The sequence below is a fragment of the Nothoprocta perdicaria genome, unplaced genomic scaffold (assembly GCF_003342845.1).
Source record: "Nothoprocta perdicaria isolate Ctin4 unplaced genomic scaffold, notPer1 scaffold_238, whole genome shotgun sequence".
NCBI classification, from domain to species: Eukaryota; Metazoa; Chordata; class Aves; order Tinamiformes; family Tinamidae; genus Nothoprocta; species Nothoprocta perdicaria.
In genome coordinates, this window is record NW_020455464.1 from 455562 (window position 1) to 478756 (window position 23195).

General features: G+C 41.8%; 2 protein-coding genes across 2 annotated transcripts; both read left to right on the forward strand.

The window, feature by feature from the left end:
* The first annotated feature begins 1007 nt into the window (after positions 1-1007).
* Positions 1008-5829, forward strand: LOC112947582 (monocarboxylate transporter 7-like). Its single transcript, XM_026039700.1, has 3 exons — positions 1008-1245; positions 2479-3282; positions 5407-5829. The coding sequence occupies exons 1-3, from the start codon at positions 1071-1073 to the stop codon at positions 5631-5633; spliced, it is 1206 nt and encodes a 401-aa protein (XP_025895485.1). The 5' UTR covers positions 1008-1070; the 3' UTR covers positions 5634-5829.
* A 9068-nt stretch (positions 5830-14897) lies between these two features.
* MLANA (melan-A) lies at positions 14898-20032 on the forward strand. Its single transcript, XM_026039708.1, has 4 exons — positions 14898-14971; positions 17240-17336; positions 18808-18909; positions 19791-20032. Exons 1-4 carry the CDS (start codon positions 14898-14900, stop codon positions 19857-19859), a joined length of 342 nt encoding a protein of 113 aa, XP_025895493.1. The 3' UTR covers positions 19860-20032.
* The last annotated feature ends 3163 nt before the right edge of the window (positions 20033-23195 follow it).

Here is a 23195-nt window from a genome sequence, read left to right on the forward strand (position 1 = left end):
CTCCTGTGCTGACTACATTCTGCTCGTTATTTCTTATTTCTGCTTACAGCAATGGTTTTTATAAATTCATTGGAATTTTCAGTGTATCCCTGGTCTCTAGCTTGTAGGTTCTCAGCCATCTGATGGATGATGTTGACTGCCTATACTCACTAATGAACTTCACCCAGCGACAGACGACGCGCTGTATCACCCGGGATCCCTCTAGTGGCTATAGCTGTTTCACAGAAACGTGTACTTTCTGGTTTGAAATGGTCTCCACCATGCATGACTTTTGATGACAGGTTTAGTCTTCATCTTGTCTCTTTGATGCTGATAGAAGAAGAGCGAGGGAATATAACTGATCTGTAATTAAGCAAAAATATTGTTAATCATTTCTGGTGCTTCCAAACAGTGTCTAGAGACAGATTCTTTGTGATTTTGGGAGGAGGAATTTCTGCATCAAGTTTTAAGAGTGTCTGGGAAAAAAAACTCTGTAGATCATGCAGCTTTTCTCTCTTGTGTGTTGAAGAGCTCTTACAATCCATGAGGGAAACAGTAACATTAAAAAACAAATTTAAGAAATGAATCGTAGAATTCCTGGAGAAAATATCTCTGCAAATTACCTCTGGATTTTTTTGTTGTTTAGAAAGTATTTTCAAATCCATGAACACATGACTTTGCAAACTCTAGAAATTAAAAAGRGGATTAGTTTTATCTGTATAATTTTCATGCCAGCCATACCAGAGATATGTTGACAATAATAAAACTTTATAGATTAATCTAAATAGGCTATGACTGAACAGAGCTGTTCTGGAAACAAGCTACTGACACGCTCTTCTCCATAAAAAAGTCCATTTCACATATTCAGAATATGTTTTGGAAAGGTCTTCCTTCTCTATCAGCAAACATCCAATTTTAGTACCACATTTTCCTCCTTTTCCAGCAGAATTGCGACATTCTCTTTCTTACACACACATATCACTCATTTGCAGAACAAAACACTATATTTGAGGTGGGCATTATACAGCTAATTACTCAAATGCTTTATTTGATTGTACAGTCATGCATATCAGGTGCGTATTCTTAATGTAATGTTATCTTGCTCTTATCTTTTTGATCTAGCCCCCGTAGCCAGCTCACTGTGTGTGAGATACACTCATCGGGCAGTTGTGATCACTGGAGGAGTCCTTGCTTTTTCAGGAATGGCACTGGGATTTCTTGGACTCGACATGGTTTGGATGTATGCAACAACTGGCTTCCTGCAGGGTATGGCTTTATGGCTCTAGAGATTTTTTTTTCAATTATAAATCAGAGCCCTTATTTTATGGTGCAGATGTAGGAGTTTTAAAATATGATTCCTATTGTGATTTTTATAATGAATCATTAACAAGCTTTAAATGTTGTTTTCCTCATGTCCTGCTCTGAAAGTAGGAAAAACTTGTCCTAGAAAACTGCAGTCACAAAGTTTGATAATAATTAGATGACAAGAATTATCACGTGGAAATTATTTGCAACCAGAAAATTAAAAGCATTTTATCCTTTTTTTTTTTTTTTTTTTTTTTTTTTTTCCCCAAGGAGTGAAAGGTTCTGTGAACTAAAGGCTGATAAAGAAAAGAATGTAGAGCTCCCAAATTTTGTATWTTATTGTCAAATAGTCCTACATTTTTGATCACAGGCCCAGGCCTTCTTTCCAATCCTTTGCCTTACTTCAGGTTAAATGAGGGCAGAAAGCTGTCTTAAACAACTAGGAGATTTTCCTGGAACAGGAGGTAAAGCTGGCAGGAAATAAAGTAAATCATTCCCAGATCCATGTTGGATGCAGAAGAAAATGTCYGGAATTAGAGCCTTTTGGAGGTTCTGGGTCTGCCAAATAGCTTCTTGGAAGCCATTAAAATTTGAGGAAATTCTTAAGAAAGAGCAGACAACAAGATCTATCCAGAAAAAGAGTGTAAAGATGTGAATATATTAGTATCCTTCACATCCTCCTCCATTTTCCAACCCTGAGCACAGCTCATCTTATCCCAGAGATCTCACCTCTGTCCTTAGAGACCGGTCAGAGAGTACTTATAAGAACTCCCATTGAGTCCTTAATTAGGAGAGAATTAACATTCTAAGATCCTTTATTTTGTTTTAACCACATGAAAATATGTTTTCCACCTAGCAGCAAATTTGTTAAAACAGCTATTTTTTTTCCACAATCAGAATGTAATACTGTAGTGTATTCATAAATGTATCAATAACAGTGATAATAAATAAATAAATGTAATCATGCTCATGTTTTGCTACTTAAGCATCAACTTATTTGCACAGAATATGTGCCACAAATAAACTTTAACAAATTGTATAGCTGAGCTGATGCTTCTGCTAGAAAGAAAACTCTTTTTATTTCCCATTTTTTAACTTTGCAAATAAGGAACTTTTACTGTTTTAATTGTAACCTTCATACATACAATATTCCATCACTGTCCAACTGGAGTTCTTTGTACTGGTGTTTTTCAGGACTTGGGATCTCCTTTTCATGGATACCAGCCATCAGTATTGTTAGCCATTACTTCTCCGAGAAAAGGGCTTTGGCCAATGCTATAGCCAGCGCTGGGGAATGTGCCTTCGCCTTCACCTTCGGGCCATTCTTCCAGTGGCTGATTGGTCAGTATGGATGGAAGGGTGCCCTCTTGCTCATAGGGGGCATCCAACTCAACATYTGTGTCTGTGGGGCGCTGATGCGACCGCTGAAACGGGGCTGCCTCCCGGACAGGAGCTGTCCTGACGCGGAGCTGGCGCATGGCACACAGGCGCCCGGGCGAGGGCAAGCCAAGGGCCCTGGCGCACACAAGACCTTCAACTGGATGCTTCTGAGGAGACTCGACTTTGTGCTCTATGCCATTTTTGGCATCTTGGCCGCCATGAGCTTTTTTGTTCCTCCACTGTTTTTAGTTCCRCTTAGCTACAGCCTCGGGATCGATGAGTCATGGACTGCTTCCCTCCTGTCTGTTCTGGCCTTGGTGGACTTTGCAGGCAGGCTGCTGTGCGGCTGGTATGCCAACCTGCACCTCACCAGAACCGTTCACCTGCTAGCAATGACCATCACCCTCATCAGCACCTCCCTGATGCTGCTGCCGCTGGCCAACAGCTACCTGTCCCTGGCAATATTCACCAGCTTCTACGGCTTCTTCTTCGGCACCACGGTCGCCATCCACATTACGGTGCTGGCAGACGTCGTAGGCATGTCGGACTTCGACAGCGCCCTGGGGCTCTTCATGCTCATTCGAAGCACTGGAGGTTTCCTGGGGCCTCCTCTTGCAGGTAAGAGGTAAACTCCTTGGTGTAGCTTATGAGTAGAAAGTAAACCCATACTGAGAGATCTGAACCTGAGCCCAAGTTTTCCCCTGTTAGCTCAGAGGCACCTGGGCCCAGAGACATATTACAGCAAAGACCAATATGGGGACATAGATCAGAGAAGGGGGTGTCACCTCCTGCCGGTCTCCTGGTGCCAGTCGGACAGCAGCGTGGATTCATCCATGGTGCTCATCCGGTCTCCCAGCCCCAGCCCCAGCCCCAACCCCAGCCACGCACTGGCCACTGAGGTCGGGAGATGCTGGAGGAGAAGCTTAGAAGACGCTGTTGAGCTTGGCTCTGCTCTGGTGCTGTAAAKGGACATAAGTACATGGAGGTCCTGCACACACAGAAGGTCCTGCATCTGTGTCCTGCACACAGGTGAAATGCCACTGCTTTGATCATTTTTTGATTTACTTGGCGAGGCAGGGGATGTGAGGGGAAGAACCTGGAAGAATCAAGTGCACAGAGATCCTGAATGCCACCTGCTCCTGGGACAGCATCAGTTGGGGGGCCTGAATGGGGAGGACCTGTGAGCTGTGAAACCATAATGAGGGTGCCCTAAGGTGAGTCACTTCTAAGAAGTGACTTTGTTAGGCAGAGACTGTCTATGTGAGTCTGCAAAAAACTCCACACATACAACGGGAGCTTGTTCAGCCTGTTCTTCTGCTCTGTTTCCCTTCAGCCCTGCTCCGTTTGAGGTGGATCTTATAGGTGGTGTTTGAGATGTGGTCCCAAATGACACATACTGTCTTACAAGGAAAGACTAAGCAAGCTGGGCCTTTTTAGCCTGGAGAAGGGAAGGTTGAGAGGGGATCTGATCAGTATGCAAAAGTACATGAGGGGACAATGTAAAGAAAAAAAGGGCCAAACTCTTCTCAGAGGTGGCCAGTGACAGGACAAGGGGCAATGGGTACAACCTGCAACATGGGCAATGGGTACAAACTGCAACACAGGCAGTTCCAGCTCCATGTGAGGAGGAACTTCTTTCCTGTGAGGGTGCCAGAGCCCTGGCACAGGCTGCCCAGGGAGGCTGTAGAGTCTCCTGCTCTGGAGGTCTTCCAAACCCGCCTGGATGCCGCCCTGTGTCCCGTGTTCTGGGTGTCCCTGCTGGAGCAGGGGGTTGGACTGGATGATCTCTAGAGGTCCCTTCCAACCTTGAACATTCTGTGATTCTGTGATAATTAGATTTATATGTTTAGTGCCTGGTCACTAGTACTGATTGCCTGGGGATCTGTATGACCCCTTGGTGTATATATAATAAGTTAACAAGAATTATCTAGGAAAAWAAAGATTTATGCCAGGTGTGCTCACTATTAAATGACGAGGTTATGAAAGAGGTGGAAATCCTAAGGACTTTACTTGCTCTGCAGCCTTACTTTAAAAGCAGAATCTAAAGGATTTGGTTTCAGAACTCCTTTGGCCAAGGTTTGATGATAGGTTGGAATGAGGGCTAGTGAATCACCTTCAAACTGGTCCAGGACCAAATGTGGACCAAATTTTCAATGGCAGGAAACTGGTAAAGCAGCCTTCACCAGCSCAGAAATGAGTCTGCAGTTGTACCCATAGGGCAGCCCTTACCACTGTAGTAGGGCTATGGTATTTATTTATTTTTTTCCCAGTATGATGCACCATTTAAAGCTACCTAAAAATCAGGGTCTTTCTCATTAGCTTCTATGATTCTTTGAGAAATGATTAAGAGGAAAGCAAGAAGCACGGCAAGGAAGCTTTCAATCTCTGTCTCTCCAGTAGAGGCCTCTCCTTTCCTTTAAGCTCTCACATGCTAAAATTATGGTCCAAATTACAGCAACAGACTTCTTTTTTTTCTTCTTTTTTTTTTTTTTTGCCATTACCTTTATTATCTGCTGTATTTTGTGTTGGAAAATACTTCAGACTGTAGACCATTTTGTTTTACTAACAATTTACATTATGCAAAATCAATGAGAAATGTCATTTTTTTTTTTTTTAATTTAGCAATGCTGTAATGGAGTAATAGTGGTCTGTGCACTTGTACTGTAAGGACCTGCAAAATGTAGCACATCTCTCCTTACAAGGGGTCACATTCATGTTTATGCATCATTTGTTTCCATCCAGGTCTGATTGTGGACATGGCTGGAGATTACAGAGCTGGCTTCTATATGGCAGGAGCCACTCTTATCCTATCTGCTGTATTTTTAGTTATTTTGGATCAATTTCAACAGAGACGAGAAGAAGAAAACCAGATTAAAACCAAACCAGAAAAATCGGCGTTGTCCTACCCTTCTCTTCACTTCCTGAAACTTCAGAACAGAAGGTATCAAGAGCAAGATGTAGTAGAGTGACTGCATGGCACATCTTGCAACATTTCAGGATTTGCCAGATTATTTTCTTTTCTCCAGACTCAGTGTCATTAGGATCTGCTTAAACTGATGAATGTTTTTGGTAGGAATGTATGAAACTCAGGAAAAACATCTTTAGTTTACAAGTAAGCAACACTCATAACCACTGCCTTGCTCCCTTGACGATGCATTTTGACCACGCAGGTCTTCATGGCAGTCCCACAAGGCTGCAATGGGGCAGAGCTGGTGTCAAAGCAGCTGCTTTGCCATGGGGTTTGCACCAGCAGACCGAGACTCTCCCCTCCAACACAGCCCCAGCTGTTGCAGCCGGGCTGGGAAAGGCRCCAGCTGGATCACATCCTACAAGTTCAACCTGGGGCAAATATTGTTCAGTGTTTTCATTTAGCAACTTCTTTATGAAAGCAAAAGTATATAAACACAGTTTTCAATTAAAAGCAAATGAACAACAGGGCGGGAGTTGGAACTTGATAAACTGAAGAAGAACATGAATAATTAAAGTCAAAACAGAGAAGTGCAGCTCTAGGTGTAAGGGGGAGTAAGTAAAATACCCACATGTGAAAGAGGGAATGTTTGACGAATAAGGAGAATTAGAGAAATTAGGGCAACCAAGTAACTAAATGAGGTTACAGCTCACTTCAAATTAAGTAAAAATGCCAAATACCACACTTCATTAGAAAAGGCAAATGTCTTTTGTGCTGTAGTAAGATAGAGTCAGTAATAATGCTTGAGAGGCTTTAAACCAAAAAGGAACATGAACTGCAGAGAATTAAGAGGAACAAGAATGAAAACTGTTTGAAACTGTGAAGAGAAATGTCAAGAATTAGAAGACATCAGAAAGCAGGGGGCCATACAGGGCATGAAAACAGCCTTTAAATCTATAAAATACTGAGCTAAAGAGATTTCAGCTCTGGGGATCGATTCCTTTCCTCCTTAAGGCAATTAGTAATTGATAGAGTTTATGGCAAGGAAGACTAATGTAATTTGAAGAAACTTCCTCGCTAATAAAGACAGTGAAGTAGAGGCGTGGAAACAGACAGCTAAGAAGAACATGAATATCCCTAAGATTTCATGACCAATGATCTAAATAAGCTCAATTCTGCTTCTTAGGGGGATGGACTGGATGGTTTCGTGAGCTTCTCTTTAGTCCTGTGTTTCAGCCATTCTAAGGACAATGTTTGCAAATATTTGTAATTTTGAGAGAATGTTTGATTTACGAGATTATAAAGATTCCTGTATGTACCCAAATCAYGTGTTTCTTTTTGTAATTTTATTTCATCTGGAATGAAGGGAAGGCAAAAAAGGGTGGAAAGACTGGATCCATTTAAACTCAATAATAAGAAAACAACCTAGCATTTAAAAGCTCTAAGCCTACTGCAAAAAAATTATAACCRCTAGTTACGAACTTCAGGAATTTCTGTCATTTAAAACTTTTAACTGTAAAGCCAAGTTTAATATGACTCATTCATAGAAAATAATTATTTCCTGTCTCTTAAGAATAATAATCATTTCAAAATTTTAATGCACATTAAATCAGCCAATCACTAGTAAAGCAAGTATTTATGAGGACTTGATTACAGAATGCGCCTTGGAAGGGTCATGCTGAATGATGAAGTCTCAAAACATGGCCCTGGAATATTTTTCAGTCATTTACATTGAAAAATTTTGATATTTTTTCTAAGCAGAATCACTTTTCTCTCACTATTTCCAAAATCACTGGCTGCAGGAGAAATGGAGAAGCATTTAACCTGCACAATTTCCACCTCTGACTTTCTATTAAAATCCTATATTTCATTTTCAGTCCCTGTCACTGTTTTCTGCTTTGACACCTCTTCATGTTTGACATGGGCTGCAAAAGAGGGTGAGAGCACGAAGAGCAACCCAGCACCTGCATGAGCAGCAACCCGGGACCCGCTCCGGGCGCACCAGTCTGGGGCCCAGGGATGACATTTCAGGAACAGGGCCGGGTTCAGCGGGGCTGCCCCGGGAGGCTGTGGGGCCGGGAGGTCTCGCTGGGGCAGCCAGGGCCACCAGCCGCGGGGAGACCCCTCGGGGGATGAGGAGAAACGTCTCCATCACGGAGCAGGGACACTGGGGTCCTGCTGGGCCCGCCCTAGGAGGGCGCCCAGGCCCAGCGGGGTGAGGCCCGGGGTGATCCCTGCTGCTGACCGGGCTGCGCGTTGGGCTGGAACACGGAACCTGCCGAGGAGCCTCCCTGCGCAGCGGGGCAGAGGGAGACCCTGCTCCTGCTCCTGCTCCTGCTCCTGCTCCTGCTCCTGCTCCTGCTCCTGCCAAGCGAGCTCACCCCAGAGACTCCGGACACCGGGGCACTCACTGACAGGGTGACCTGTCCCGAGGGAGAGCAATCGCTAAGCGAATATGTGGTTCCTTTCAGGACTGGATTTACTCGTRTTACAGCAGGAAAAGCATCCTTTGCTGCTTTGGTGAAACTAAGTGCAGTGAATACCATAGTCCAAGATCCTGTGGACCGTAACTCCAGGGAATACTTGTATGAAGTGCAATTACAAGCAACATAAAAGAGGGAGGGTGATGTGCATTTTATTCACATAAGTTWAAAAAAAAAAGTGKTTTTTTTAGGATTTTTAGGAGACTGCAGTTCTTATAGGAGGGTCAAAAACACCTTGGCTTGTTCTTCCTGSGTATAAAAGCTACCTTGTGCCTTGAACTCTACTATGAGAAAGGTAAATGGAAGGTCAATGATACTAAGTAGGAAAAGAAAAACATAGCTTTTACTCTACAAGAAGCATGAAAATATTTTACTACTTTACTATTTTACATTTAAATRGTTCCTGAGAAATGCAACACAGGCCCTAAAATCTATCTTCCTTGTCAAGAACCACTGCAGAATTTAGCTGCATGAAGTGCTGAGTTCTGTGACTGATTCTTGTTTGAGAAAAACATTATTCCAGGTCCTGCCTAGTCCCTTGTAGAAGCTCCAACCCACATTGCTTGGGCCGTGCCTCCCTTGTCCTGTACTGGTATCTCACCATGAAGGACTGTGAATGAGAACCACTGATACAAAGGAGCTATGGATCAAATATCTCACCATGTTTCTTTAGCATATGCCACATCACATGCTATGGCAAAGGTCACATCACTTATGCCAAAGCCTATGGAGATAAACACATGAGCATAGGATACCCTCTAAGATCATCTGATCTGAGATCAGACGAAATGTTGACCAATGGGTCCTGGTCATTAGGAAGGCAGGTGACCCTGGAATTGGAGTCCATTTTTCCATCCTAGAAATCTGCAGGAACACGAAATGCACTCTGCTACTGAGAAAGGAAGCTGACTTGTTTCTTTAGCAGATCATTTAACAAAAATGACAGAATTACCAACATGGTCTGTGCCATTCTCATGCCATGCCATTGGAGCAGTCTCTACCATGTGATCCCATGTCACATGCAGAGTACCTGGATTGAAACATTCACAAATGCCATCAAATGCCAAAGAAACATAAGTTCTTCATAACTTCTACTTGTTTTCATTAACCACCTGACATCACATCTGTTTTACTGACTTAAGGATCAATAAACCTCCYCTACACACTAGTATCTACCAGACTTGTCATACAGCATGCAAGAGGTCAACATAAATACGAGCCTCAGTTCAGAAATATGAACTCTGTCATCAATACCATCCAGAGCGCTAGGTATTATCTCTACACCTAGTAACACCTTTCCTCACTGAGAAGGTGGTTACACACTGGACAAGCATGTACAGAGAGGCTATGGAGCCTGACTGGTCCTGGTCCTGGCAACCCGGTGCTGCTGAGCAGGGACTGCACTCCGTTACCTCTAAAGKTGCCTGCACACCTCAGCTGTTCTGTGGATACAGTAAAGGGGCTGCTCCCCKTCCATCTCTGCTCCTCCAGTGGTTTGGTCCAATATCGTCAGGAATCTATTTTAACTTCTGGTCACTCCGGTTGGCTCCAGTGAACTCKAGTCTTGCTACACGTCATTCTCCCACACCGTTTGCAGGAAACATACACATCATACMAGCCACGGGGCCCACTCTCCTTGGTTTATTTGCAACACAAGACTTCCCCTGTCCTGAAGAATGCAACAAGCTGCCTGGTCATCCTGTGTTCAGCCRCTACGAGCAAGCAGCAACAGCACAATCCCACTTCCTGTGTCAGAGCACATTCCTTCACAGAGATCCTGCAGGATACTTAGCTTTGGTTTTACACTGCTTTGGTTTTACAGGGCTGAGCAAGGAATACACAACCCAGCTACAGAACTGACTTCCTTTCAGTGGAGAGCCCACAGACGGAGTCAGTCATAGGTGGGCGGGAGGGAGGAGGAGGAGTGCAACGAAGGCTTGGCAACCTGCTATAGCCCTAATGGAAAACTAGCTATAGCATTAACCGTTATGAGGTGAGCTTCTGTAACAGTGGGAATTCTGGATAACTGATTTCCCAAGGCAGCCCCTAGAGACACAGCCARCCCTGGTCTGTCCGGGTGGTACCACAGAATGGGGCAGATTTTAGAGCTAACACTGACTCAGTGCTCCCACTGTGCGCCAAGGCCTCATCAGCAACAAGCAGCACACTAGCAGGATGAAGGAGCAATAGTTTCTCAACCCACTCTCCACTCAGGGCTGTCCCTGCTCAAAACGCACTTTCATCTACTGCTTTCAGGAGTTAATCAGGGAGGAAAGAAGACTTGAACCTACACCAAGGTGCTTGCCGSTCTGCAGGGCTTTGGGTACCAGGCCATGGACTGCAGCCCCAGACACATGCAGGGAGAGGCCTGGCCAGCAGCGGCTCTGAGCCCGGGTGCAGCAGGAGTCCTCTGCCCCTCGCCTTGCTCCTCTGCTGCTGGCAGGACCTGAGCAGGCGGCGTCTCGTCAGGTGCCACACACCACGGAGATGCTGATAAGGGATCACACTGGAGGCCTGGGAGGCTCCGCTGTGACGTTCAGCAGGTCTACAGCAGCACTAGGCCCACACGAATGTCACAGTTTGGGGACGGGGCACTGCAGAGAGGCCGTGAGAGCAGCAGCTCTTAAGGGAAGTCTTCAGTCTCCCTCCAGATCTGCAAATCTTGTACCCAGGCAGCAGGCGGGAAGGAGGAAACAGCTCAGTGCCRAACAGGACTCACAAATGCTGTCTGGACCTCTGCAGAGCTCCTGCCCTAGTCCCAAGAAGGATTGGTTGGATAAGGCCCGTGTGGCAGGAAAGGTGACCACTCCTGCGGTGTTTCAAGGAGAAAATATAGAAACCAGGCTTCTCCTGAGAGCCACAAAGGGAGCGCGAGAGAGATGTACAGGTTTCCTTGCAGGGAGGGCGAGAGAGAGGAGCATTAGCTCTTATAAGGCCCAATCCGCTGGCCTTTTCCCCCTCTCCCTAGCTCCTATTTTAGCCACTGCTGCCCCAGCCCACAGCGGGGTTGTCTTCTCCCCACCTGGAGAGAGCAGCTCCCTGAAGAGCAACAAGGCAGCAGCCTCCCTCTCTGTTTCCTCCTCCCCGTTTCCTTAGGAGACTTGGCCRATAAGCCAACCGCTTCCTCCCTGCCCTCAAGGTCAGCATAGCGGCCATTGAGCTCAACTGCTGAACACATCCTGTGAGAGCAGAAACACCACCGCAGGAGAAGGGTCAGCAGTCAAACGTGTATCTCTATGCTAAAAGCTGGCAAGCTTAGAGATAATATCAACAAGAAACACCTGCAACGTGGGTGCCGGAGCCCTGACCCCCAAGCTGTAGGCCAGTGCATCGCCCGTGCCCAGGTAGAGCTCCCCCTGCTCCCTCATGCAAAGGCGGCTCTCCCTCATCACCCTCCTGTCCTCACCTTCCCAAAGGGCCTCCAGCCTCTTCCTAACGAATCGCTAACCTTTAGCCATCCATTGTAGCCTCCAGTCACGTGGGCTATTGCACCACGTCTCCAGCACTGCAGTGAGATCACAGCAAGCTGATTTCCCAGAACGGGGCAAGAGTTTTCACCCCAAATCCTTCCTGGCACTCCCTTGGCCTACAAATAATTGAGGTCCTCCCGCCAAAGCCCTGTTTTGTTGACCTTGTGGTCCCTATAACTCACCACTGTGTCTCCTAGTTTAGGACTCTGCTTTGCAGGTTGGCCAGCCTGCAGACCAACCACATGCCCAGTTTGGTGAGGTGGAGCCATCTCTCCCAGCTAATTCTCCCTCTACCAGCAGGTTCTCCATGGCCACAGAAACCAAAAATGACTTAGCCACAGCATGTGGAGATGGGCCTGCAGTTGAGGTGGCACCAATTTGTGGGATGGCTTCCTTCCAAAAAGCTCCAAGCACACATGTAGTGGACCCACTTAGCCCTGGATGCCACATAATATTTAATCAAAGTAAACCCACAAACCATGTTTAATGGAGAGTTGAATATTCTCAGCACTAACTGGTATAATCCTCTTACCCATTCTTACTGTACTGTGTTATTTGTTAATGTAGACGCAGCACTGAAAAGCCCAGTTTACACTGAAATTCCGTGAAACACATACTAAAGCCTTTACTAAATCAGGAATTCAAGTTACTTAGGTTTCTCTGCTCTAATAAACCTCRAATTTTATAGAAAAATGATTATCAAGGTACATAAATAAAGTCATAGACACTCATACCAGAAATCAACAGAATTAATTGCTATTCTGTTTAAAAGAAGAAATAAACATATTTCTTTCATACCTGTTGTCATGCCTCATCAGACCATCATCCGGTTTCCCAGAGGCTGTTGCTTACCAAAGGACATCTTGACTGTATTGGTGTTTCTCTACCTTTCCCATCCTTTTCTCTTTTTGAAATGTTTTCCATTCGACACAGCTGAACTGCTAACAAGTGCAGTCTCTTTACAATGATAACACCTAGTGAACATGCAGTTAAATTCCAGTAACTTTACATCAATGGAGTTAGCAGCATGCCCAGAGAGAAACAGGTTTAGTAAAAGACAGCAGGGATCAGAACAACATGGTGTCTCACCCCACTCATCATATATCCAACTTCTCAGTATCAGCATTATATGTTTATACACYGCAGACCTATGACAAAGTTGTTCTCTTTCTCCTCCCTATAATAAGAAGAGAGTCCTTCAGAAGATAACTATTCAGTCAGTTGATATTTYGACCCCTAGCCCCACAATGCCTGAGGCAAAGAAGCGCAGAGATGTTTTTTCTTCAAGAAAACACATGATTTGTTAAGGAATTATATGACATTTTCAAAGCACTACACAAAGGCTGGCATGTTTCTATGAGTATTTACTGGACAGCAATAGTATATCTTACTGTTTTGCACACATGGGGATCTACAGAAATTTTGCTTCTCCTTTCACATTTTAACCTCCTATTAAGTTCATCCAAGATAATATAAAAAGGGCACTGAACCATTTGGCCAACTGAGCAATTTTATGCATTTTTTTCTCCTGTCTTCCCCTTATGCCATATAAACTTTGCTTTGAAAAATGATGGTTCTAGCAATGTCTCTAGCAAACACTGTCAGATGCTCCTGGTGTTCATGCCATCTAAGGCAAAAACACAAGGACTTTCAACATCATTAAGCAAAGGATGTGCTTTTGCATGTCCTTTGATGACTGCRGAAAGGTCTTTCCTTTCCCAGGACTGCACTCACCTCGGATAGCCGTGTTACAACTTCCCTGCTGTTTTCTGAGGAAATAAGTCTCTCATGATGTCCCGTGTTGTGTGATCTTTCCTGTCCACTTTTGAATCTATCAGCCATTTTCTACAACATTCAGAGACAAGTTTAAAGTCTCAAAAATAACTGATAATAAAGCTCCTTCAAGCTTTTTTAAAAAAAGTCTGTGATGGGGTAGAGAAGGGCCCACATTAATGGAGAAATGGGAAGCTGCTCCTTCAGCAGCATTTGCTTAGCTGCTCAGAGCAAGCTGTGCTCCTCCAGGTTGAGACACCTCTATTACTGTGTAATAGCAGCCAGGTTAGGGTTTTGCTCCAACCCTACTGGTTTCCACACGCTCTTACATAGCATAACATATGTTGGTAATCAAAACTTGAGTCAAATCCATACAAAAAGTCTGATTAGACCAGCCCTCTGTCACAAAATAACCAGTCCTAAATCAAGGCAACTTTTAATTTAGTGCTTTAGTGCCCATTCTAGCAGCTTGTATTGATTAGGTAGAGAGGGAACATTTTTTGAGCTGCTCAATAGGAAGGAAGGATGTGGACTCTAAGGGAAAAGTTGTCTTCTTGCCTCTTTCATGCTAATTAATGCAGTCAGAAGTTGTACTGAAAGGAATTTAAACTCGTGATAGTCATAAGAGAGCAGATCAAAGAGGAAAAAAAAAAAAAAAACCAAATCAAGCCAAGGAGAAGAAAGCAGTGCATGCCTTTAGCTAGCAGACAGAGTACAGGTCTGAAGGAGGTAAGATTTGTATTTTTTTATTCCACCCAAACTTTTTTGTGTTGCTTCATAATTATGTGTCTGAAGAGGCTTGACTTGCTCTTAGTGAGTTCCAAAAATGTTTTCTTTCCTTGGCCTGAATTCTCTTGAGTAATTTTGTTGTTCTTTAACAAGGTGGGTAGATTAGTTGGGTACTGTCAAATAGGATCTGTTGTAACACTATTTAAATGAGAGATTTGTTAGTTATGTATTTTTTGTGACCAATTTGATTTTCAGCTATTTAGATTGATTTTAATTGGAGGTGTCATTCTGCAAAATTCAAATTACATTATAAATTCCCTATTGGTAGAACACTTAAATATAGATTGTCAACAAATATAATTTTTGGATCATCCCTGGCAGTTTATGATCAAGAAACTGGCCTTTGAGTGTTTACAATGAATGGAAAAAATGACTTGTAAGGATAATATTAATTTTTCTTTTGAATGTTTTTTTCTAGTCCAGGAAAATTACCTCATATCTATATTCCTAAGGGATTTTGTTCGGAAAGCTGCCATCATTTAGTACCTAAAGGGAGCAGTCTAGGTTGTCCTAGTTACACTCAGGTGTGAGTATCTTGATGTCACTGGAATTATTCAAAGATAAACTTTAGCTATCAAAGTTAAACTTTAGCTATTCACCTATTCAAAGATAAACTTTGAGTTCTGCCTTAGTTTGGGATAGTTGCATATTTATATCTCTGGTTGTAAAGATCATATCGCATCAGGTCCCCAAAGTGTGCCTGTCAAAACAAAAATGTTGATATGTTATGCCTTAGAGGTAAGATATTGTTCATTTAGCTGAGAGCCTATATTTCTATCTGGCAGGTTTGAACAAGACCAAGCTCACAGAATGCCCAGAAAAAATCACCAGTCAGATGGCAACTCCTTCAGAGTGAAAGGACACAGCTATTTTGCAGCAGAAGAGTAAGCATAAAGCAAAACCTAAATTAGCATGTAATCTGGTGAAAAATTTTACACTGAAAATTACCAAGCAGGATTAATTACTGAAAACCAAAAAATAAAACAAACAAACAAAAGATTGTAACTATAGAAGGCAGAGGAGTACTGTTCAGCTGTTTCATAGTTGTCTGTAATGTCCATCGTTGCAGTATTTTAAAGAGTATTCAATAACTGAAAAAAAAAAMCAGAATGGCATGAACTCTGGAATCTACATTTTGATCATTTATCACAATACATTAACCTTTGTAATAAAGGTTACTAGGCTTACTGAGGCTTATTTCAAATTATTCTTTTAAGGGTGTTGTAAGGTGATCTTTACAATAGATTTTGTCTCCAGATTCATATTTGTGTCTTTAGAAACTCAAAGGGACATTATTTCATCCTAAGGAATAATGTAAGTGAAAACCACATGGAAATAGTAAAAATACCAATATAAGCTGATGGAGACATTGRTGTCTTCTTAAAAAATTGTTCCTGGTAGGAACTTCTTTTAAGGAGAACTAATTCAAGCAAATTCAAGCTAACACTTTGCCAGCTCTCAGTGAGCTGGRTCCTGGATTACTACAGAAGACACTACCCTCTTGATGATGTGTTATGACGTTAGACGTATTTTTCTGAAATACTTGGGGTATCTGTAAGTGGGATGTGCTTTTTGTAGGGATTTGCCAGGCCCCAATCTTGTTGACTTGTGCAGCACGCATCCTGTAAGAYGTTTTCCTTCCATGCTCATCCGTGGGCACAAAGACAAAACAAAGGTGAAGGCTCTCTAAGAGTATTCCCAAATAATTTCATTTCTCCAAGCCAGAAGGTGGCTCGCCACATCTCAGCACTCTGAACTAGGCACAYTCACCTCAAACTATTGTGACTCCAAGTACACAAAACGAAGTGTTTATGCAGTTTTTTCTGGAGATAGTGGGGGAAAGTTACTGTCTCATCCCAGGACTGCAAGGAGCATCCAAGATATTACCCAATAAAACTTTCCAATATCACAGCTGCAACTTTAATGGAAACTGCTAGGAACTGCTATTGCAGGTAAGGAGTTAGGTAATAGGTAAGGAATTAGACAGCAACTATGCAGTAAAATTACCAACTTCAGAAATGAGAAAATCTGTGCTTCCAGGGRAATATGAACTAATTACCAAAACACTGGAAGCGCAGACAGAACATGAGGCTAAAGGGGGGAAAACGGTCTCACAAGCAGAAATGGAAGCAGCTGCTTGGGGAAGGAAGAAGCCTTTCCGAGTTTACTGTCCTGAGACAGTCACACAACCAGTGGGGCCACCTCTCGGCTTCCAAGATCCTTAACTGCRAGTGGGCGGCAAGGGAGACCTTTTCTGGGACAGGTTACCTGATCTCCATCCAGTACAAATTACCCTTTTGCAAGTGGCACAAGTAACTGGCAGGGTTCAGCCACGCATRATAAAAAAATCCCTTTGGCTCAAGGGGCTTCCTGCTTTAAGGTGAACCTGGGCAGTCGAGAAGCAGAGACAACCTTCTCTGCTCCCCCATTTCCTTAAGTTCACACTTCTTAGGTCATGGGCGCACAAGGAGACCACAGGAACTCTGAATCAGCAAAAACGATAAGAAATAAATAAAAATATTCTCTAAAAAGTCACAGTTCTTTTCTCAAACCCAGTGGAAAAGCCTGGTGGCAACAGGATAAAAGTGMGTTATGGTAGGATAGATAAACCAGCGTTAGAATGGGTTTATTCCAGCTCATGTCACCAGCTTTTTTTCTGCCCTCTTTTCTCCTGAGGCAATTCCCAAACTCTTCTATTCACACAGCCATGGTTTTAGTCTCTTCTTTTCCCATGGTTACTTACCATCCTTAMAAAGGGATGAGGGGAGGTGGAAAAAAACAGAACAGGCTAAGAACAGAAAAATGGGGAGCTGTTTCTTGGATCTCTTAACAGAGAGAACATTAGAGTGGGAAGAGATTTTTTCTGACTAGGAACTTGCAATAGCCTTGCTTTCCGATAAACAGTGCAACAGTGCCACTTACGAGCTGCTGGTAAGTACTGGGGAAGATACCTCGCAGCACATTTTGCTAAGCCCGTGTTCCCCAAAACGACCCAGGGACACCAACACAGTGCCTAGCACATCCCACAACAAGAACTGGAGTATCACTGAACAGGCTGTGAATAATTTTTTAACTGTTCACTTTCATTCTTCTTGCTACTGAAGTACATATGTAGTTCTGTTGTTAATTATTTTGTTTTGCTTCCACAACAGAGCTCTGGGCATTGGAATTTTCATTTTGGTGCTGGCAATTTTACTTATCTTTGGCTGCTGGTACTACAAAAGACGCAGTGGTTACAAAAGTCTGCGGGTAAGCACGACAGCTCGCTTTCTCTCACATTATTTTGCCAGCATATTATCATTATCTGCATTACAGTAATTTGCAGCACATCCAGTCTATAACAGGACACTGTTGTCTCAGGCAGTCCATACAGTAGCATATGCGGAGGTGTGGAAATGCACAGCATGAAACAAGCCTTGTCTCGAAACACTTGCCAGCCAGGCTAAAGGGTAAGAAGCACATGGAGGTTAAGTGATTGCCCAGCTTCACAAAACACACCAGTGGAAAAAAATGGTATCTATGAACACCAGTTTTTTGATTTACATAATACTTCAAATATTCTGTGTATTTTTGYTTGAAAAAATAGCATTTTCTCTGTTCATAAGATTTATCTGTATGTGAGGAGAGATATGAAGAAAATGGCTCCAAAAAGACAAGAAAAATAATTAACTGCTATATGCAAACTAAGTAAATATGTTCATATATGGGTGGTGCATAATCTATTTGTGTGAAAGCAGACTTGTGTTTTTGACTGCTGACTTGCAGTTTTAAGATTTACTAAAGCTAGACATTTTTGACTTTTCTTTCATAAAAATATTTTTAAAATGTATTTTCTGTCATCTTCAAAAATATTAAAAATTAGAAAATTCTGGCCCATTCTAAAATTTGTTGTTGAAGTCTCAGAGCATTATGTTCAGAGTTCTGTTCCCTCTCCTGTGAAAACAAGGCAGTTCAAATCCTTTAGAATGATTTATGATAAAAATGTTTTAGTTAATTGTGCTAGAAAGACATGATCATTTTTAATTAAAATTTTCTAAGTCAGCAACTCCATTTCTTAGTCCAACTTTTTCCCAGTACTCTCTAGAGACATATCCAGTATATTTCTATACTGGCAGAACACACAAAATCTGAACTTTTATAGTGAAATTTTGAAAAACTTTTTTAATAGATTCTTCAAAAATAGGATTCATAAATCAGAATTATTTCATGCCTTCTTCACACATTAGAGAAAAACTGTACAAGCGACTTACAGCTCTCTGCTTTTAAGTTTTGACAACTCTTATCCTGCTTAGGGATGTTAGAAAGAAATGACACAGAACGTCAACAAAAGAAATGTGGAAAAATGTTTCATAATAAATTTTTTTTTATAGAGAATCTGAAAAAAAAAATGTGGCGATGGAGAGGGAGGCAGGTTCAGGTAGCTGAGAAGGTGTCAGCTCCTGCAGCAATCTTGGATCTAGAAAAGTGTGATTCTCATTCCTGCTGGCAATATAATTGGATTTTGTTAGAGAAGCAAAGAGGACAGAGGATTGCATTAGCAGAGACTGTAAACAGTGCTATGYAGACAACCTCTCTTACTAGCTATCACTGTGTCTGGTGCTAATACCACTTTTCTAATATGTACTGTGAAGCTGCTGTCAAATGTTAAAGATCATTTATACTCCAACATCAAGTTCCCTTTTCTTCTCACCATCCCGTATTTCCGTATGATCTATGGCAGAGCAAAAGCCCTAGTGTGGGCACAGTGCGGACCGTGGTAGGAGAGGGAGCCACCCTGGACTGCAAAATGCCTCTGCGGGAGTACAGAGACTTTAACTCTGTGGTAAGTTGCAACTCAAGGTTTCATTTATTTACAACATGGCAAGACACAGTGACAGTTTGGGTGCACAGTTGATGATTTCTTKCATGGATTGTGCTCTGCAGAGTGGGTCTTCATGGTCCCTATGTTAACTGTTAAAAAGGGAGAATTCTGCACAGTTTTTACTGTGTTCTTAAATTTACACAATTTAAATGGTYCTTTTAAATCTACTATTCAGAATCTTTTTTTAAAAAATCAATTCTTTCACCTACTCTTAAGCTATGTGATCATTACACAACCTACTAGCTGTGAAGTAATGTAACACCCATGTGCTAAAATATACTTCATAATTATATAGCTAATTGAAAGCTATTAGATGCTATGCCATTATGACAAATAACAAACAGGTTGTCTCTGGCTGTAGACYGAAGATAAAAACTGTCAGGGAATGTCATAAAGCAAGAATCAAAATGCTCAGATACTCATAGYTCTAATCACTATGGAAAGATTAATATTAAAGCTTATAATTTAAATAAGTTAACCTAAATTAATTGGTAAATATCCATGTCAAGGTATGGTTGTGTTTAAATAGTTTGAAAAAAGAGAACAGTGTAATTATGTGACAATTCCTAAACAGTTTTAAGCAGGATGCCAAAATTGCTAACATTAGCAATCATCATATATGCATGAAGAGTCTTAAATGTTTTAATATAAATATTTAATATTTATATTAAATGTAAATTTAATATAAATATAAATTTAATATAATACTTTTAAAATGTATTACAATAGAGAAAATTCTCTCTTTGGGTGGATATATTTAAAAAACTAATATGATGCAAAACCTATCTTTTTCTTGTACCTCTACGTTTTTCATACTTTTACCTTCATTTTCCCTACAACAGGTACCTGATGCTCCACCAGCATATGACAAAATTGCAGGAGAACATTTGCCACCGCCTTATTCACCATGATAATAAGAAATCTTAAGCTCTGTGCCTATAAATTCATTTTCTTTATGCTTCCTTTTTGTTTTTGTTGATGCTAAACTTTCTTTACAGCTAAAAGAGTAATGTAAGCTACATGCTTTCATTAGCAGTTGCTGAAAATTATTCCTGCTTAGTTGGCAGAAATAGATCTCAAAATATTTCAAAAAAGCTGAATGTGGTTTTGCTTTAAAATTTTCATTTCCTGCAGTGACATTAAAACCGCATGTTCAAGCCTGGTGTCTTGTGTCTTTCGTAAACCTACCAAGAGCACAGACGTTACACTTAGAATCAGCGAAAGTGTGAGCAAAAACACAACTGTTCCAACTTCCGCTTTTTTCCCCATGTTCCACATTTATTTTCTCTTTGTTTAAAAATGAAATAAGTAAACTATTTYGTAGAAAATACTGTACAAATATCCTTCAAAAAATGGACAAAAAAATTTGGCAAAATGTCCAAAAAACCTAAACATTCTCCTTGACAGCAGTTCTGAAAATGGACCTGCACTATAAGGCTACGACAAGTATTTATTTCACATCTTTTTTTTTGTGCATCTACAATGAAACAATCTTTCATGAAACATAACGCATGATACAGGCAACTTAAGAACTTCTGCTTTAAGCCTACATTATTTCATACCTGTCAGTGGGTACAATCACTGTCGCCTTTAATTTTGTCCCGTCACTCTCATGAGAAAGCAAGAGCATCCATTATATACTGAGCTTTAAGTGTCATTTGTTTATGAGCAATATGAGGAAGTGTGTAATGCCCACTCCTTGACAAATAGAAAAGACAGCAAACTCCCAACATTTTCAGTTGTCCAGCTTGTTAGAACACTAGCAGTAACAGAAAAYAAAGAATTGTAACACATACAAATCAAGCTACACATATATAGCATTATTGTCTACATAGCTTTTAATTAATTGCTAGATTGCTACTCAGTATTACATACTGATTAACAAATTTATACACAAGATATGATATTTCAAGTAGGAAGGAGGCAACTAAAACTGCATGTTAGTTGAAAAAGAAGCAAAAAGTAGTGACATACAATAACTAATTTAATAACTAAATAACTAAATATTAGTGAACAATTTGGTTCTTTCTTATTAAATATATGAATACAGACACTTTAAAGAGAGGTTTTTAGTAAGAGCTAGTTTTATTTGCCTACCATAAACTCCATACACGGGGGTACCTTATATTTTATGGTTGGACTTGATGATCTTGAAGGTCTTTTCCAACCATAATGATTCTATGATTCTAAGATGTTTATAGTTCATGACTAAGAAAAAAAACGTTTTTATTTCTATAGAGATCAATTACCTGCTTTCTAAAGAAGGCACAGACCTTGGTGTAGCTGTACAGGATTGAAGAACATTGTTCAGCCATAACAGCCGTTGTACAAACCTAAACGCACCAGCTCCTGGGGGTGCAATTTCGTGACATACCGAGACACACACCAAAACATGCACAGGGTCAGGAGCCACAAGGTAGGAGCCCCAGGGAGGGAAGTCCCAGGTGCTGCTCTCAGGAAATGCTTGGCTGCTTGGAGCTGCCCTTGCACTCTTACAGGACTGGCCTGTGCTGCTGGTTGTCACAAAAACCCAGTGATGTTTACCTYGCTTTCCTGCAGCAGATGGGGATGTAGATCACCTGGGCATCCAGAACTGCATGGTATTAACTACACTGACCATTCAAGAGTAATTTTTTTTTTTCAGTTATCACTAACATATTCTGATTTTCTGTTGATATCTAAGGTTAGTTGCACTGCACTGTTGGCTGTTTCTCCATACAGGCATCTGCTCTAAGTTTTCCATTCTGCAATGTACATTTTCTTGCCTTTAAGATCAAACTTAATTTTGCCTCTTAAGTTGAGGGAGAAGTTACCTGGTTACTTTGTGTTTTGGGTGAATAATATTTGTTCATTTGTTTGATAGTAATTATCTGTTGACTACATTTTTTTTCTAATTTTCTGTTCACTACATATTACATAGTGCAAAAAATAAAAGTGAAAGAACGATTTTTTTCCCTAATATTTCATCAAACATATTTTGTTTCACTCTTAGATAAGAACAGTGCTTGAAAGCTTTCAGGGACTTTTTTTGGCTACTCAAAAAAAAAAAAAAAAAAACTTCACTGAACTTCACATGCAGCAATGAAAGTAAAACAGAAGCAGGAGGAAGCTGAAAAAGTTAAACATATGCCCGAAATACTGGTAACTAATCATGCATTTGTGGACCCAACCCTCCATAGTCTGTATCCTCACAAAATGCACTAATTCTCACTTTACTTCCTTTTCCCGGAAAATCCTCAAGAAGCATTGGCTTCTAGGAAGGAGAAAGCCCAACTAGAACTAGCCCACACAGAATTACAGAATGTTTGAGTTTGGAAGGGACTCCTGGAAATCATCTAGACCAAATCCCCCTAGCCCTTCAGGGTCCCCTACAGCAGGATGCCCAGGATCTTGTCCACATGGCTGCTGAGTATCTCCAAGCATGGAGACTCCACAGCCTCTCTGGGCAACCTGGTCCATTGCTTAGTCACCCTCATTATGTTCGGACAAAATGTTTTCTGTTTCACTTTGTTGCCTCTCATCCTGTCCTCTTTACTCCCTCCCTTCAGATACTTGTACACCTAAGACTCCCCCTCAGCTTTTTCTTCTCCAGGCAGACCAGGCCCTGCTCTGTCAGCCTCTCCTCATAGGAAAGGTGTTCCAGGCCCTTCATCACCTTGGTAGGACTTTGCCGGACTTGCTTCAGTAGCTCCACGTGTCTCCCGTAGTGGGGAGCCCAAAACTACACGCAGCTTCACCAAGGCAGAGGGGCAGGATCACCTCCCTGTAAATGCAGGCCACACTCTCCCTGAGGCACCCGAGGCCCATTGGCCTTCTCGGCCTCGGGGGCACATTGCTGCCTCATGGGCACCTTGTCTGCCTCAACCTTGTCTGCCTCACATGCAGAGGCATCCTCACCATTACCAGATGGACACCCTGTAATGAATTACTCCTCCAAACCTTTACCTGATTATTTCTAGTGTTAACACAGATTTAAGGCGTGTAATCTCAGAATATGCTTTTTATCGTTTGCTTTATATGTTCTTGGTTTTGGTCTCACCATCAGGAAAGAGAAGAAAGGAGTTTCACAGTCAATTTCTTGTTCAACTCTTGTTCAGCTGTTTAACATGTAGGCATCTCTCCCATTCCTTAACTACAGGTGCAATTTATGCTTTTAAAGTCTACTACTGAGTTGGTATTCTTTGTTCTTTCCCCAACTAATGATTTCCTGTGGCTTCTTTATTTTTRGCCTCTGAACTAAATTATTA

Coding starts and splice junctions, on each gene's coding strand:
- MLANA (XM_026039708.1), top strand. CDS start 14,898: ATGCCCAGAAAAAATCACCAGTCAGATGGCAACTCCTTCAGAGTGAAA. Junction 17,337..18,807: donor GTGGTTACAAAAGTCTGCGG/GTAAGCACGACA, acceptor GATCTATGGCAG/AGCAAAAGCCCTAGTGTGGG. Junction 18,910..19,790: donor ACAGAGACTTTAACTCTGTG/GTAAGTTGCAAC, acceptor TCCCTACAACAG/GTACCTGATGCTCCACCAGC.